Source organism: Fringilla coelebs (genome assembly GCF_963513975.1).
Source record: "Fringilla coelebs genome assembly, chromosome: 23".
Lineage (NCBI taxonomy): Eukaryota > Metazoa > Chordata > Aves > Passeriformes > Fringillidae > Fringilla > Fringilla coelebs.
Genome location: NC_140049.1, coordinates 4975483 through 4991441, shown reverse-complemented (window position 1 = coordinate 4991441; position 15959 = coordinate 4975483). Strand labels below are relative to the sequence as shown.

The window sequence follows — 15959 nt, the reverse complement described above, 5'->3', positions numbered from 1 at the left end:
CGCCGTCCGTGGCCGCCGGGGGCGGGCAGTGCCGGCCGTGACGCGGCCGCCACGGCGGAGCGGCGGCGCCGGCGGGCGGAGGTGCATCGCACCCACCGGAGACACCGGCGCTCCCCCTGGTGCCACTCCCAACATGGCGGCGGCTCTGCCCCGGCTCTCCCTGCCGCTCCCGCGAGAGGAGGGGGTGAGTCCTCGCGAGAGCTCGGCGCGGCGGAGCGGCCGACATGGAGCCGAGTGGCGGCCCCGGGCCGGGCCCTGTCCCGGTCCCAGGGAACAACAAGGGCCGCGGTGGGGCGGCCGCGCCCGGGAGGGGCCGTGACTTGGCCCGGCCGCCGCGCAAGGACTCCGAGGTCAGCGCCGCCGCCGGGAGTGGGGCGGCCTTCCCGGGCGGGGCGGGCCGCGCCGGGCCTCGTCCAGGGCCTGCCCAGGGGTGCCGGTGCCCGGGGGCGGTGCCGGTGTCCGGTCGGTGCCAGTGCTCGTGGATCCCTGTGGGGGCCAGTGCCCGTAGTGCCGGTGCCCGGGGGTGCCGCTGTCCGGCCCTTCCAGCCCTGCTTGGGCACCGCCTTCCCCGGCACCAGCCGAGGACCGGCTCGGCCGCTGGCTCCGGTGCTCCAGTACGGGTCCCGGGGCCGGTCCTCGACCGGCCGCTGCCTCGGTACCGGTTCCCAGCGCAGTGGCCCTGGGCTGTGGAGCCGAGAGGCCTCTCCCTGCCCGGCCTGCTCTGGCCTGGGGCTGCCCGGAGCCTGCCCGGTCTCGGTCGGTGCCGATTTCCCCTTCATCCATCCATCCATCCATCCCTTCCCCAGGTCCGGGCCGCTGTGACCGGGCTGGGCCGCGAGGGTGCCTCGGTCGGCCGGTCCCAAACGGGAGTGACAGGGCTGGCCCGGGGGTCTCCCAGCCCATCCGGGGGTTTTCTCGGTGTTGCCGCTCGGTACCAGCCTGGGGTGGGGTGCCGGGTCCCGCAGCCGTGCTCGGACCAGGGGTGGATCCAGCAAGAGGTGACCACCCCCCCCAGGGCCACCCCGCGCTGCTGGGGTTACCCTGAGCCTTGGGGTCGGAGGGTTCTGTGCAGCTGAGGTGTCCTGGGGCTTTTCCAAAGCCTTTCATTCCTGGGATGACCCCAGAGCCGTTCTCTCCCACGGCTTCCTCAGAAAAGCCCTTGGAATGCCAGGGGAGGGATGTGACGGGGAATCTTGGAGAACCTGAGGTGGTTGGAGCTACCCCTCTCTCAAACTCCTGGAATTCGGGATTGTTCTGATGTGGGTCTGCCCCTCTGTCAGGAGTGGGAGCCCCCACATTTAGGGGAGCTCTGCTTGTGGATTCATTCAGGGGTGGGTGCCCCGGAATTTGTGTGGGCTTGGTTCTGGGTGTGCCCCAAAATTTGGGATGGTTCTGCTGTGGCTTTGCCCCTCTCTCAGGGCTGGGTGTCCCGAGAGAGTTCTGGTGTGTGTCTGCCCTGTGCTCAGGAGTACGTGCGTCCCAAAATTCTGCTCTGGGTCTGCTCCTCGCTCAGAAGTGAGTGCCGCAAAATTTGGGAGAGTTCTGGTGTGGATCTGCCCCTCACTCAGGAGTGGGAGTCCCATAATTCAGGAGAATTCTGCTCAGGGTCTGCCCCTCTTTCAGGAGTGGGTGCCCCAGAATTTGAGATGGTTCATGTGTGGGTGTGCCCCTCACTCAGGGGTGGGTGAGGATTCTGTTCTGGATCCTCCCTGCGCTCAGGAGTGGGAGCCTCATAATTCAGGAGAGTTCTGGTGTGGGTTTGCCCTGTGCTCAGGATCCTGAAATTTGTGAGAGTCTTGCTGTGCCCCTGCCCCACTCAGGGCTGGGTGCCCTGAAATGCTGTGGGTCGATGTTCTTGACTTCTGTAAAGGGAGCTGATGATATTTTGTGCTCTAAAGTTTTTCCTGGCTGTTTTTGCAGCTTCTCCAAAGCATTTTGGAGTTGTTTCATCCTCACTAATCCCATTTGCTGGTATGACACAGGGGGATAGCCCAAATTTTCCCAGTTTTGTGTGAAATGAGTGAGCTCTGAGAGCTCCCTGATCTCAGAGAGCCCTTTCCCTGCCTCCTGCCGTGTTTGTTGTGCTTTGGGGGCTCCCCCCGTGCTTTTGGGGTGCTGCAGTGGATGCAGCACAGCCTGTGCAGACGCAGGAGGTGGGCTGGAGTTGCCTCGGTAACGTTTGTGCTGCTGCAGGAATGTTTTTGGTCCCTAAACCAGGAAGACCAGCCCTGGATTTGCAGGAGGATGAGGTGAATTGTGAGTGTTTTCAGGGGTTTTGGTTTTCCTGAAATATGCTGTAATGGAACTGATTTTCCCCCTGTGTTTTCAGGGCTATTCAGAGTCACCAGACCTAGAGTTTGAATATGCAGACACAGATAAATGGACAGCAGAGCTGTCAGGTAAGGGATTCTTCTGTGATGGATCAATTAATCAACCATAATTTCCTCTTCTGGTAGAGTTAAAGGAACTCTGCCAATTCCAGTATTGCTTTATTATTATATTTAAATGCTGTATTGATGTTAAAAGGGACAGGATATGTGTAGTTCATATTTTTGGCCTTACACTGGGTGGGGTTTTATTACATTTTGGTATTTTGCTAAAACTGCAGTTCCCAGGGCTGAGTTGCAGTTTGCTGCAGGTTTTTGGAGCTTCTCCTCTTTTGGCAGAGCTGTACAGCTACACAGAGGGGCCAGAGTTCCTGCTCAACCGAAAATGCTTCGAGGAGGACTTCAGGATCCACAGTAAGAGCTGGATCTTTTTCTGTATTCCTCTCCCCTGGGGAGGGACAGGGATTTATCTTCCTGGAGAAAAGGAGCCTGATGTAAGAGCTCACTGGGGTTTGCAGCTACGTCTGAGGGGCAGCTTTGATCTCTGCTCCCTGTGACAGGGACAGGACCCAGGGGAATGGCTGGGGCTGTGCCAGGGCAGGGTCAGGCTGGAGATCAGGAAAGGTTCTTCCCCAGAGGGTGCTGGCACTGCCCAGGCTCCCCAGGGAATGGGCACAGCCCCGAGGCTGCCAGAGCTCCAGGAGTGTTTGGACAGCTCTCTCAGTGAGATTTTGGGGTGTCCTGTGCAGTGCCAGGAGTTACCCTCTCTGATCCTTGTGCAGCTCGGGACATTCCATGCAGCTCAGGGTCCCGTGCAGCTCGGGCCATTCCACGCTGCCACCCCTGCTCTAATCCCCTGCTGGATGGCAGGAGCCATCCCTGAGCCCTCACCCACCCCGGGAGCCCTTCCCCCAGCGCTCCCTGGCTCTGCCGTGCCCAGCCGAGGCTGTGCCCAGAGCCCTGCCCTGGTTTGCAGTGCGGGACAAGAAGTGGCCGGAGCTGGAGCGGACGCAGCACCGCACGCACGCCATGCGCCTGCTGGACGGGCTGGAGGTGACCGCGCGCGAGCGGCGCCTGCGCGTGGCACGCGCCATCCTCTACGTGGCACAAGGTGACACTGCCCTCCCTGCCCCGGGGCCCCTGCCAGCTCCATGACACGGGTCATGTTGTACTATAGATACTGTATGTATTGTACAGTAGAGTTGTGCAGTTGGATAGACAGTTGTGTGTGTTATATTGCATATGTTCACTGTTCTGTATATAGTGTATATTTAAATATTTGATAGAGAACTCCTTTATGTTCATAAGTTTATATATATAAGATATAAGACATATATAAGATGTATATAGTATATCAATATAAGATATATATAAGATATATAGGATATCGATATAAGATATCTCTAATATATATAAGTTATGTATAATATATATCAGATATAGAGATAAGATATATATGAGATATATATAAGATATATATAAAAGATGTATATAAGAAATATATTATATATATGAAAGATATAAGGTGTCTTTAAAATATATGATACAATATATATATATCTTTATATAGAAATCTTTATGTATCTTATAAATGTTTAATACATTTTATATAATATATATAGTATATATATTATACAATAGTATTATGTACAATATATATGCAATTATATTGTATATATATACTATCTAATACAATTATAGATATACACTGTAATACAATATATACAATAATACAATTGTAGATCATACAATAGGTAATATAGAGATTTGTATTATATGTAGTATAATGTATATTGTATTAGAATATGTATTGTAGATTACATGGTACTGTTACGTATAGTATACATACTATATTTATATGTATATACTATATATATGAGACATAGTACAATATAATTTCATATCTATAATATATACATAAATATATATAATTATAATATGTACACTGTATGTAATATTATGTATGTACTATACATATGAGACATAGCAGAATATAATGTCATATATAATATATACATTAAAATATATTATTATGAATACTATACGTAACATTTTAATGTATATGCTATATGTGAGAGTACAATATAATCTCATATATATAATATATATGTAAAAATATTTAATTATATCTATACATAATATTATGTATAGATATACCGAATATTATGTATACATAATATATCTAATATTATGTGCATATATATACTGTATATTGTATATTATATATTACATACATTATATGTCTTACATAGAGTGCATTGTGTATTTAATATATTTGTACATTATATATTAAATGCTGTATGTATTAATATATAATATTATATGTTGTTTATGTTACTCATATGTTATACATTATACACAATATGTTATATGTATTGTATGTAATATATAATTATGTAATATATAGTATCAATATGATACAATAATTACTAATTATTTTAATATATAGTATTTAGAAGAATTTTCATTCCTTGTGGATTCCACTCCACCTGGGATGTCTGGAACCCAGCTGAATCTCATGGGATCAGATAGCTTAGAGCAGTTTGGCCCAAAATGTGTCTGGTTTCCCCGTGTGACCCCAGTTCTGCAGACCTGGATTGTGTCACCCAGAGAGGGCAGCTCCATGCTCTGCATGCCAGTTTTTCCCTCAGTGTGAAGGGTGTGTTATATCTATATGTTTATATCTATATATGCTGGGGGAGGGCCCGTGGGGCTGGCATCAGCAGCGTCTCCTTGCAGGCACCTTCGGCGAGTGCAGCTCCGAGGCCGAGGTCCAGGCTTGGATGAGGTACAACATCTTCCTCCTGCTGGAAGTGGGAACCTTCAACGCCTTGGTGGAGCTGCTCAACATGGAGATTGAGTGAGTACTGTGGGGAAACACTTCAGGAGTGGCTCTGGAATTCACCAGAGTGACTCCCTTTGCCCTGGGTGGATGTGTCATGTAGGATTATACCTGATTTCTCCTGAAATTCCCGATGAATCAATGTGCCTGGCAGCAAACAGGCAGCTCTGCTCGTCCTCATCTGGCTGTGCTGGGAACAGGGAGTTCATGGCAGCAGTGTCTGTCACAGGGTTTGGAGCTGGCACGTGGAGTGCCTGTGACAGAGTCTGAATTCCCCCAAATTCTGTCTGAGCTGTTCTCCCTCCACAGCAACAGTGCAGCCTGTTCCAGTGCCGTGAGGAAACCGGCCATTTCCCTGGCTGACAGCACCGACCTCAGGTATGGACTGGGAATGGGAGGGCCAGGAGAGAGTCTGGGGTTTTCTGGAGGCTTTGTGAGGCTGAGGCAGGCACTGGAAGGGGTCCCAGAGCTGTCCCAGCTCTGAGAGTTTCCACAGGTGTCTGTTGTGCTCAGACTGCACAGCAGGAATGGGACAGATGGTGGATATGGAAGCAGTAAAATTTGGGAAAGCAGATTTTTTTCCTGTTTGGACTTGTAGAGACTTTTCCCCCCAGTGCCTGTGTGCTGGTTTGGAGCAGGTACATGAATTGTGGATGTGGTCTGGGTTGCTCCAGCTTCTCCCTGAGCCTTGGGTGCTGGCAGTGGTTCCATAATTTATCCCTGGCAGGGATTCAGCTGCCCTGGTTTTTGCAGGGTGCTGCTGAACATCATGTACCTGATCGTGGAGACTGTGCGCCAGGAGGCCGAGGGGGACAAGCCTGAGTGGAAGAGCATGAGGCAAACCTTCCGAGCAGAGCTGGGTGAGGACCAGGAGCCAGGGTAGAGCTGCCAGGCTGAAGACAGTGACATGGCATTTGGCTCTAGGAGTTGGGTAATAGTGACTGGCAGCACTGGGTTGGTTTCTGCTCAGCTTGTGGGGCAGAGGAGGTGAGCAGAGGAAGCCATCCAGCCTTTTGTGCTGCTGGGTGCTCTCTCCCTAGGAAAAAAAATGGAATATTTGAGCTGTTGTTTCCTCTTAAACATAGGGGTAAGAAATTACAGAGTTTACAAGGCCTTGGGAGGGGAGCTGTCTGGGGTGAGGTGAGGATCTTGGAGCTAATGGGGAGGAGGCTGCAGGGATGAGGAGTTCCTGGGTGATGGTGTTGTGTGGTTCCAGGAGCCCCCCTGTACAACAATGAGCCCTTCTCTGTCATGCTCTTTGGGATGGTGACCAAATTCTGCAGTGGCCATGCTCCACACTTCCCCATGAAGAAGGTGCTGCTTCTGCTCTGGAAGACTGTGCTGGTAAGGAGAGGCTGTGGGATGTGGGATGTGTGGTTTGATACTTGGCAGAGGAGGTAATTCTGCTCTTGGAGTTAGCTGGCTGTCATTCTCCATCCTCTTGTTCTGGTGTTCAGTTTTCCTTTAAACCCAATCCCAGGTTTTCCTCCACAGGGAAGCATTGGATATCGGTGTCTGGAGTTGGATACTAAGGATAGACCCAAAGCAAGGTCCCTGGCTGGGGAAAGGAAAACTCTGAACAGTTGTGGAGGCCTGGACATCCTCCTGTCCCTCCTGCCTCTCTCAGTGACAAGAGGAGCACAGGACAGGCAGCTCCTCTTTGAAACTGGGGAAGGATTTGGGCTCCTCAGGACAAGAGAGACTTTGAGGGGCTGGAGTGTGTCCAGGGAGGGGAACGTCACTGGGGAAGGGTCTGGAGTGGCTGAGGGAGCTGGGGGGCTCAGCCTAGAGAAAAGGAGGCTCAGGAAGGACCTTTAGGCTCTGCACAGCTCCCTGACAGGAGGGGACAGCCAGGTGGGGGTCAGGCTCTGGTCCCAAGGAACAGGGACAGGGCAGAGAAAATGACATCAAGCTGTGCCAGGGGCGGTTTAGGTTGGATATTGGGAAGTTTTTTTCATGGAAAGAGTGGTCAGGCTTTGCACAGGCTGCCCAGGACAATGCTGGGGTCACCATCCCCAGGTGGATTTAAAGGACACACAGATATGGCACCTGGTGGCATGGATTACTGGTGGCCTTGGAAGTGCTGTGGGAGCAGTTAGACTCGATGATCTCAGAGGGCTTTTCCAGCCTGAACAATTCTGTGATCCTACAAAGTGGATTTGGAAGGGGCAGGTGTAGATGCCCCTGGAGCCCCCCTGTGCCATGCTCAGTGTGCTGTGGTGTCCCTTGCAGTGCACCCTGGGAGGGTTTGAGGAGCTGCAGAGCATGAAGGCAGAGAAGAGGGAGATGCTGGGCCTGCCCCCCCTGCCCGAGGACAGCATCCAGGTGATCCGCAACATGCGGGCGGCCTCCCCGCCCGCCTCCGCCTCCGACCTCATCGAGCAGCAGCAGAAGCGCGGCCGGAGGGAGCACAAGGTGGGGACAGGGACATTAAGGAGGGCACTGCCAGGCTCTGGGCTTGTTTTTGGGACATTCCCTTCCTGCTCTCCCCTCTCCAGGCCCTCATAAAACAGGATAACCTCGATGCCTTCAATGAACGGGATCCGTACAAAGCTGACGATTCCCGTGAGGAAGAAGAGGAAAATGATGATGACAACAGCCTGGAGGGAGAGACCTTCCCCCTGGAACGGGATGAAGTGATGCCCCCCCCTACCCAGCACCCCCCCAGCGACCGTATCACCTGCCCTAAAGGGCTGCCCTGGGCCCCCAAGGTCCGGTGAGTCCGGGGTCTCCCTGCTGGGAGAACTGGAGCAGGATCAGGGAAACGGAGGCTGTTGGATGTTGGGAATCTCAGCAGGGATGTAGGGAAGGTGTTTGGGATGGGGGGGTCACTTTGATGGCTGTTTTCTTGTGGGGTTGGCTGGGTAACCTTTACCTGACCACAAGGCTTTTCCCTGTGCCTGGGCTGTGCCTTTCCCTGTGCCTGGCTGGGCATCTTCCAGGTGCTCTGGAAGGTGTGACTCTTCCCTTCTCCCTTTGCTGCAGGGAGAAGGACATTGAGATGTTCCTGGAGTCCAGCCGCAGCAAATTCATCGGCTACACGCTGGGCAGGTGGGTGCAGAGCCAGCCCCGTGCTGCCATTACTGGGGACCTGTGGGAGAGACCTGTGGGGCCGCTTTGGTCTCTATGTGGCAGCAGGGAAGGCCTTGGCTGGCTGGTCTGTAGCTTCATCCCAGGGTGGTCTCTGCCCCACCCCTGGGTGCTCAGCCCTGCTCCCAGCCTGGCTCTTTCCCTCCTCCAGTGACACCAACACCGTGGTGGGCTTGCCCAGGCCCATCCATGAGAGCATCCGCACCCTCAAGCTGGTGAGTCGAGAAATTCCTCCAGCCCCTGCTGCTGTATGGCTGCCCCTTGCCCATCTCCCTGCTCCCATCACAGCTCAGGCTGGATTTCCCTGACCATTTTCCCCTTCTTCCACCTAGTGATGGAAGAGCAGCCTTAAGCTTTCATCTCATCCTAGACTCACAGGTTGTCTGACCCCCTTCTTTAGGGGGCCTCATCCCTTCCTTAGGGGGCTCCATCTCTTCCTTAAGGAGCTCCATCGCTTTCTTAGGGGGTTCCATCCCTTTCTTAGGGTCTTTCATCCCTTTCTTAGGGGGTTCCATCCCTTTCTTAGGGGATTCCATCCCTTCCTTAGAGAATTTTATCCCTCCATGTCTTCATCCCTTTCCTACTGGCCTTGTCCCAGACCTGAGCCCAGCAGCTCCCACCCTGCACATCTGCACAGGTCACCCCTGGGACAGGGATCTGGGAAGGATGGAACAGGGTGGTGGGAGCAGACTGGGGCTGGGGGACTGTGGTGACCCCACCCTGTCCCCCTGCAGCACAAGTACACGTCCATTGCTGAGGTGCAGGTGCACATGGAAGAGGAGTACCTGCGCTCCCCACTCTCAGGAGTGAGTGTGGGGATGGGATGGGATGGGATGGGATGGGATGGGATGGGATGGGATGGGATGGGATGGGATGGGATGGGATGGGATGGGATGGGATGGGATGGGATGGGATGGGATGGGGATTCTGGGCTGGGAGCTGGGGGCATTTGATCCTGCCAGGTTTTTTGGCAGGGCTGAGGGGTTTGTTTTGCTGGGGAGGGGTTTCTCTGGGGCAGAGGGGGTTGGGGCAGGGGTTGAGGGTATCCTGCCCTTGGGTTCATGCTCCATGGTGCTGGTGGCAGCTCTTGTGATGAGGTTTTCTGGTCTTTCCTGGCACCAGGGGGAAGAAGAGGTGGAGCAAGTCCCTGCAGAGATCCTGTACCAGGGCCTGCTGCCCAGCCTGCCCCAGTACATGGTAATCTGGGGAGCACTGGGATCCCCTGGATCAGTCCCTTTCCAGTGATGCATCCCAAGTGTTCACCCCCTGCCCTGTTCCTCCCTCCTGCAGTGGGGAAAGGGCCTGTTGCTGGTCCCCTGCAGCTCCCATTCCCCTTCCACCTCTCCCTTCTTCCCAGATTGCTCTGCTGAAGATCCTCTTGGCTGCAGCCCCCACCTCCAAAGCCAAGACAGACTCCATCAACATCCTGGCAGATGTCCTGCCCGAGGAGATGCCGTGAGTGGCTGTGGAGCAGAGGAGCTGGCTGGGGGCAGGAAGGGAAGGAGGGATGGGAGGGAGCTGGGGGAGTGACCTGGTGTGGGCTGGGGCTCCTTGGGGGACGTGACCCTGCTCTGCCCTGGATTGCACCCTGCAGGAACTGGTGGCCTCCTGCAGCAGGAGCAGTTGGACTCGGTGATCTCAGAGAGCTTTTCCAACCTGAATGGTTCTGTGATCCTGCAGAGTGGGTTTGGGAAGGGCAGGTGCAGATGTCCCTGGAGCACCCCATACTCAGCATTCTGTGGTGTCCCTTGCAGTGCACCCTGGGAGGGTTTGAGGAATCATGGAATGTTTTGGGTGGGAAGGGACCTTAAAGCTCATCCAGCTCCACCCCCTGCTATTGGCAGGGACACCTTCCACTAGAAGGGCTTGGACACTTGCAGGGATGGGGCAGCCACAGCTTCCCTGGACAACCTGTGCCACCCTGAGAGGGGAGAATTCCTCCTGTCACTGTCCCTCTGTCCCATAGGACCACTGTGCTGCAGAGCATGAAGCTGGGTGTGGATGTCAATCGGCACAAGGAGATCATTGTCAAGGCCATCTCTGCTGTGCTGCTGCTCCTGCTCAAACACTTCAAGCTCAACCACATCTACCAGGTGAGGCTGGCCAGGGTCCAGCAGTGCCCACGGGTCTTTGGGCATGGCAGGATCCCGAGTGGGTCCCTGTTCACCCACGTTTCTCCTCCCCAGTTTGAGTACATGGCCCAGCACCTGGTGTTTGCCAACTGCATCCCGCTCATCCTCAAGTTCTTTAACCAGAACATCATGTCCTACATCACTGCCAAGAACAGGTGAGGAGGAGGCTGCCCACCTGCATTCCTGGGGGATGTGGAGAAGGGTCCCTGTTTCTTTGGCCTCTCTGCAGTCCCTCCTTTGCAGTGGCTCAGCCTCAGGCAGAGCTGGAAAGTTCCCACCACAGCCCATCTGCAGTGTGTGGGAGGTGGGGGCTGCATTGCCCCCAGGCCAGGGGGGCTCTGGGGGAACAGCACGAGCACCCCTCTCCTTCCTGCAGCATCTCCGTGCTGGACTACCCCTACTGTGTTGTGCATGAGCTGCCTGAGCTGACGGCAGAGAGCCTGGTGAGTCCTCCTGCTGTGGCAGGCCTGGCACCTGGGGTGCTGCCTGGGGGAATTTGGGATGCAGAGGGGCAGCAGGGCTCCAGCACCCAGCCCCTGCACCCTCAGCTCTGCTGTGCTCAGCCCCTGGTGCTGCTGGGCTTCTGGGGAGGGGATGGGGATGGCAGGTGTCTGCTGGGATGGAGCGTGTCCAGGGAGGGGACCAGAGCTGGGGAAGGGGCTGGAACACCAGGAGTGGCTGAGGGAGCTGGGGGGACAGCCTGGAGAAAAGGATGCTCCAGGGAACCTGCTGGCTCTGCACAACTCCCTGATGGCAGGGTGGAGCTGGAGGTTCAGGTTCTGGTCCCAGGGAACAAGGGGCAGGACAAGAGCAAATGGCCTCAAGCTGTACCAGGTTGGATATTGGAGGCATTGGTACAGGCTGGCCAGGGCAGTGTTGGAGTCACCATCCCTGGAAGTGTTCAAAAAATGTGTGGGTGTGGATGTGGCACTTGAGGACAGGGATTACTGGTGGCCTTGGCAGTGCTGGGGGAACAGTTGGACTTGATGATCTCAGAGGGCTTTCCCAGTCTTAACAATTCCATGATTGGATGATTCCATGCCCACATGCTGTGCTGTCCCCTTGTCCAGTGGCTCCTCAGATCACCCCAGCCGCTCCCCATCCCCACTCCAGTCCCTTGCCTGACCCTGCCTCCCCTTCCCCACAGGAAGCTGGAGACAACAACCAGTTCTGCTGGCGGAACCTCTTCTCCTGCATAAACCTCCTGCGCATCCTGAACAAGCTGACCAAGTGGAAGCATTCCCGCACCATGGTGAGGGCTGGGAATGTTCTGGAGCTCAGCATTGTCCAGGCACCTGCACTGGGGATAACCTGGGACAACCCAGGGCTTGAGCAGGGGAATGGAGGAGGGCTTGGCCCGGAGATCCATCCCAGCTGGATCTGGGAATGTTCTGGCAGATGCTGGTGGTGTTCAAGTCGGCGCCGATCCTGAAGCGGGCTCTGAAGGTGAAGCAGGCCATGATGCAGCTCTACGTGCTGAAGCTGCTCAAGGTGCAGACCAAGTACCTGGGCAGGCAGTGGAGGAAGAGCAACATGAAAACCATGTCAGCCATCTACCAGAAAGTGCGGCACCGCCTCAACGACGACTGGGCCTACGGCAACGGTACATCCTGGCATCCCTGGCATCCCCAGCCCTCCTGCTCCAGGGTCTGTGGCATCCCTGGCATGCCCAGCCCTCCTGCTCCAGGGTCTGTGGCATCCCTGGCACCCCCAGCCCTCCTGCTCCAGCATCTGTGCTATCCCTGGCACCCCCAGCCCTCCTGCTCCAGGGTCTGTGGCATCCCTGGCACCCCCAGCCCTCCTGCTCCAGGGTCTGTGGCATCCCTGGCACCCCCAGCCCTCCTGCTCCAGGGTCTGTGGCATCCCTGGCACCCCCAGCCCTCCTGCTCCAGGGTCTGTGGCATCCCTGGTGTCCCCAGCCCTCCTGCTCCAGGGTCTGTGCCCTGAGCTCGCCCTTTACTGCCTGGAGCTTGGGCAGGTGTGATGGGTTGACCTTGGTGGACCTTGGCTGGTTGAGCTTGACCAGGTGCTCACCAAGCTGCTCTGTCCTTTCCCAGCTGGACAGGGCAGAGAAAATCAGCTGGGGAATGACTTGGAGGTTGAAATAAGGTAGTTTAGTACAGCAAGAGCAGAAAAAAAAAAATAGGTTTGTTCTCTACTTCCCATCAGCAAGTGATGTTCAGCCACTTTGGGGAAGCCAGGCTGCAGCACGTGGAGCTGCTGCTCTGAAAAGCACATGTTTTAAATAACAAATGCCCCATCATTCCTCCTCCTTTCCTTAGCTTTTATAGCTGATCTACATCACAGACTCTGGAATATTCCCTTGGCTAATTTGGGTCAGCTGGCCTGTGTCTCCTCCCAGGGTCTTGCCCACTTGCATGCACTTCATGGGGTGGGAATGTTGGGGTCCTGACAGTGCTGGTGCTGTGCTCAGCAGAGCCAGAATACTGATGGGTTCCCAAAAGCTTCCCAGTGCAAAACCCAGCAGGACTCCTGTGGGAAAACAAATTCCAGCTGAGCCAGACACAGTCCTGCAGGTCTGGGGTGTGGGAGGGATTTTGGGTGGTGACATTGCAGGGATCAGGGCTCTGCCAGATCTGGGCTGAAAACCCTTTTTGGCCTAAGCAGGGCTGGAACAGCAGGTTTGGTGCTTCCCCAAGGGGTCCAGGTGCCCCAGTGGGGTGTCTCCCTCCCACCATCAGAAGGTGGGAGGTGGGACAGGGTGGCACTGCAGTTTCAGGGGTTTTGTTTTGGCCCAGGAATGTCCTTTGGGGTGTACCTGCATTTCCTGGTGCTGAGGCAAGTGGGGCCAAAGGGAGCCCCCATTCTTGGCTTCATTTTGGTTGTTTCCCTGTGGTGGGGATGCTGGAAGTGGTGGTGGAGCTGTTGGTGGCTCCTGGCTCTGTGCTTTGTTGAACCTACAAAGCCTCTCCCAAGTGGGGGTGTATGGATTATTGTGAGGAGACAGAACCAAAGGATATTCCAGACCCTAGGACATCATGCTCAGGATATAAAGGGGGTGGGGAAAGGAGGAATTGGGGAATGTTGGGAGTGATGGTGTTTGTCATCCAAGTCACCATGCCCTGCGATGGGGCCCTGTTCTCCTGAAGGTGCTGAACACCTGCCTGCTCTTGGAAAGTGGGGAATTAATTCCTTGCTTTTCTTTCCTTGTGCTGCACAGCTTTTGCTTTCTTTATTAAGCAGTCTTTATCCTAACCCACCAGTTTTCCAGCTTTTACCCTCCTGATTGTTCCCTGCTCCGGCCGGTGGGGGAACAAGCAAGCAGCTGCATGGGGCTCAGTCTGGCCGGGGTTGCAGCAGCACACCGAGGGCTTTGGGCTGGCTGAGAGTGCCCAGCTCTGCTCTGACCCTTCTCATCCCTGTTCCCAGACCTGGATGCCCGTCCCTGGGATTTCCAGGCAGAGGAGTGTGCCCTGCGTGCCAGCATCGAGCGCTTCAACTCGCGGCGCTACGACCGCGCCCACGGCAACCCCGACTTCGTGCCCGTGGACAACTGCCTGCAGAGCGTGCTGGGCCAGCGGGTGGAGCTGCCCGAGGACTTCCAGCTCAACTACGACCTCTGGCTGGAGAGGGAGGTGTTCTCCCGGCCCATCTCCTGGGAGGAGCTGCTGCAGTGATGGACACGGGGAGGCAGGATGGGTTGCTTGGAGCCCGTGGGGCAGGGCAGCGAGGTTTGGGGGGTCTCTGAGTGGCTGTGCTGTCGTGGTGGGCTTGGGAAGAGGATGGAGCTGAGACCACATCCTGCCCCTCTGCCTCCTTCCAGGCTCGTCCCAAAGCTGAGGGTGCCCTGGGGGTTTTCTGGTTTGGGGGGGGATCTCTGCCCACCCCATGTGATGCTTTCAGAGGCACCCCCCTTCTCGTGCCCCCCAGCCAGGAGGGGGGAGCAGGTGGCAGTGTGGGAGTGGGGTCCTTGGGTGGGACACCAGGCTGGTCCTGCCCAGCCCCTCTGGGGTGTCAGGGGGCCTGTGGGGGCTTGAGGGGCTGGGGTGGCCTCCCCTCACCCCACGAGGGGTGCAGGAGCTGTACATATATTATATATATTTGGTGATACCTCTGCCCTGAGCGTGGCTGGGCCCTGTCCATGTCCCTGCCTGGAGTTGGGCTGGGATGAGAGTTCCTCATCCCATGTCCTTGTCCCTACTCATCCCTCAAACCTCGGGGGGTACATGGCCCCTCACCAGCAGGTTTAATCTTACCTTGCACCCAGGTTGGTTGGTTGAGGGGAGCAGGTTCTCACAGGCTGTCCCTTCTTTCCCTGTCCCATTCACTGAACCCTCCCCCAGCTCTGTGCTGGGATTTCTGACACCACTGTGCTGTTACCACTGGGATTTTCTTTGGTCCCTGCTGCCAGCAGAGGATCCTGACACCAAATCCTGCCAGAGCTCAGCCTTGCACATTGCCTGGCCTCAGTTTCCCTGGCAGAGGGGCAGCAGCAGCCCTGGGGGATGAAATCCTGGGGGATTCACCCTGATTTGAGGCAGGGCTTTGCAGAGATGGTTGTGGGCAGAGGGAGCCTGGGGCAGCACCAATTCCACCCCATCACCTGCTGGGATTGTGAGCCTGCGGAGCTCCAGGAGTGAATCCAGCTGTGGGGATGCTCAGCCCCAGCCCTGGAAGGAGCAAACTCAGCCTTATGAGCCATCAGAGAAGTTCTGTGGGCACAGCATGGATGGTAACACGCCCTTAGTCCATGCCTGGAGCTGTGCCCACCGTGCCCTCTTCCCCCTCAGCCCCTCAGCCAGGGGTGCCATTGAGCCCTGGATGCAGCTGGATCCCCAGTGCTGCACCCTGCCCCTGTGGGCAGCACAGAGCCAGGGTCTGGATGTGCCTCCAGGAGCAGCACAGAGGAGGAAATGCTGCCCTGGCTTGGTTTAATGATGAGCAGAACTCTTCCAGAAATCCCTGCTCACCCTGCTCCTCACCCCTGCACCTGCTCAGGATGCTGCAAACCCACCCAGCAAAGCTCCCTCAGCTCCATCAGCACCACTTGGCACCCCAACAAATCCCTGAACGTGGTTTAGAAGGAAACACCGTGGTGCTGCTGGGCTGGGATGATCCCAGAGGGCTTTTCCAGCCCCAAGGACTGCAGCACTCTGATTGTGGCTGGGGTGTTCAGCAGCCCAAACCTCGTCCCTCCTGCCACGGTCCAAGGGAACATCAGGTCCTGGCAAGGCCCAGCTCTCAGTGGGACACAAATGGATTTTTTCTTCCCTAGGACAGAGGTTTTGAATGGGGATTTCTGGGGCACTTTGGATTTTCTTACTGCCCTCCTCAACCACAGAGCACTGCTGGATGTGCCCCCAGGGTCCTGCCAGGGCTCTCCCCACCCCTGGCACCCACCTGGGTGCCTCCAGCACCATCCTGCCCCCCCACCCCCATTCCCAGCATCAGAACAGGCCTGAGGAGCCTGTTGGGAGTCTCCATCCCCAGCCCCCCTGGCTTTACAGGGCTGCTGGAGCCAGAATTAACTTATGAGAAATGTGGTTTATTGTTTAGAAATGAATAACAAAATGCCCACCGGTGGGAGGGGGTGTGAGATGTCCTGGG

At 55.5% G+C, this 15959-nt stretch overlaps 1 protein-coding gene across 2 annotated transcripts; it reads left to right on the top strand.

Moving 5' to 3' along the window:
• Positions 1-59: 59 nt before the first annotated feature.
• STRIP1 (striatin interacting protein 1) lies at positions 60-14448 on the top strand. 2 transcript variants are annotated; one of them, XM_084220556.1, is made up of 21 exons: positions 60-184; positions 2330-2399; positions 2667-2741; positions 3304-3438; positions 5067-5187; positions 5479-5547; positions 5923-6029; positions 6386-6513; positions 7402-7584; positions 7668-7885; positions 8155-8220; positions 8411-8474; positions 8994-9065; positions 9382-9456; positions 9617-9714; positions 10226-10352; positions 10446-10546; positions 10768-10834; positions 11539-11643; positions 11790-11994; positions 13782-14448. In XM_084220556.1, exons 1-21 carry the CDS (start codon positions 134-136, stop codon positions 14027-14029), a joined length of 2385 nt encoding a protein of 794 aa, XP_084076682.1. In that variant the 5' UTR covers positions 60-133; the 3' UTR covers positions 14030-14448. The 2 variants fall into 2 exon arrangements, with proteins under 2 accessions (XP_084076682.1, XP_084076681.1); XM_084220555.1 differs by lacking the exon at positions 60-184 and adding an exon at positions 207-350.
• The last annotated feature ends 1511 nt before the right edge of the window (positions 14449-15959 follow it).

Coding starts and splice junctions, on each gene's coding strand:
- STRIP1 (XM_084220555.1), top strand. CDS start 225: ATGGAGCCGAGTGGCGGCCCCGGGCCGGGCCCTGTCCCGGTCCCAGGG. Junction 5,548..5,922: donor GCTGACAGCACCGACCTCAG/GTATGGACTGGG, acceptor TGGTTTTTGCAG/GGTGCTGCTGAACATCATGT. Junction 7,585..7,667: donor GCGGCCGGAGGGAGCACAAG/GTGGGGACAGGG, acceptor TCCCCTCTCCAG/GCCCTCATAAAACAGGATAA.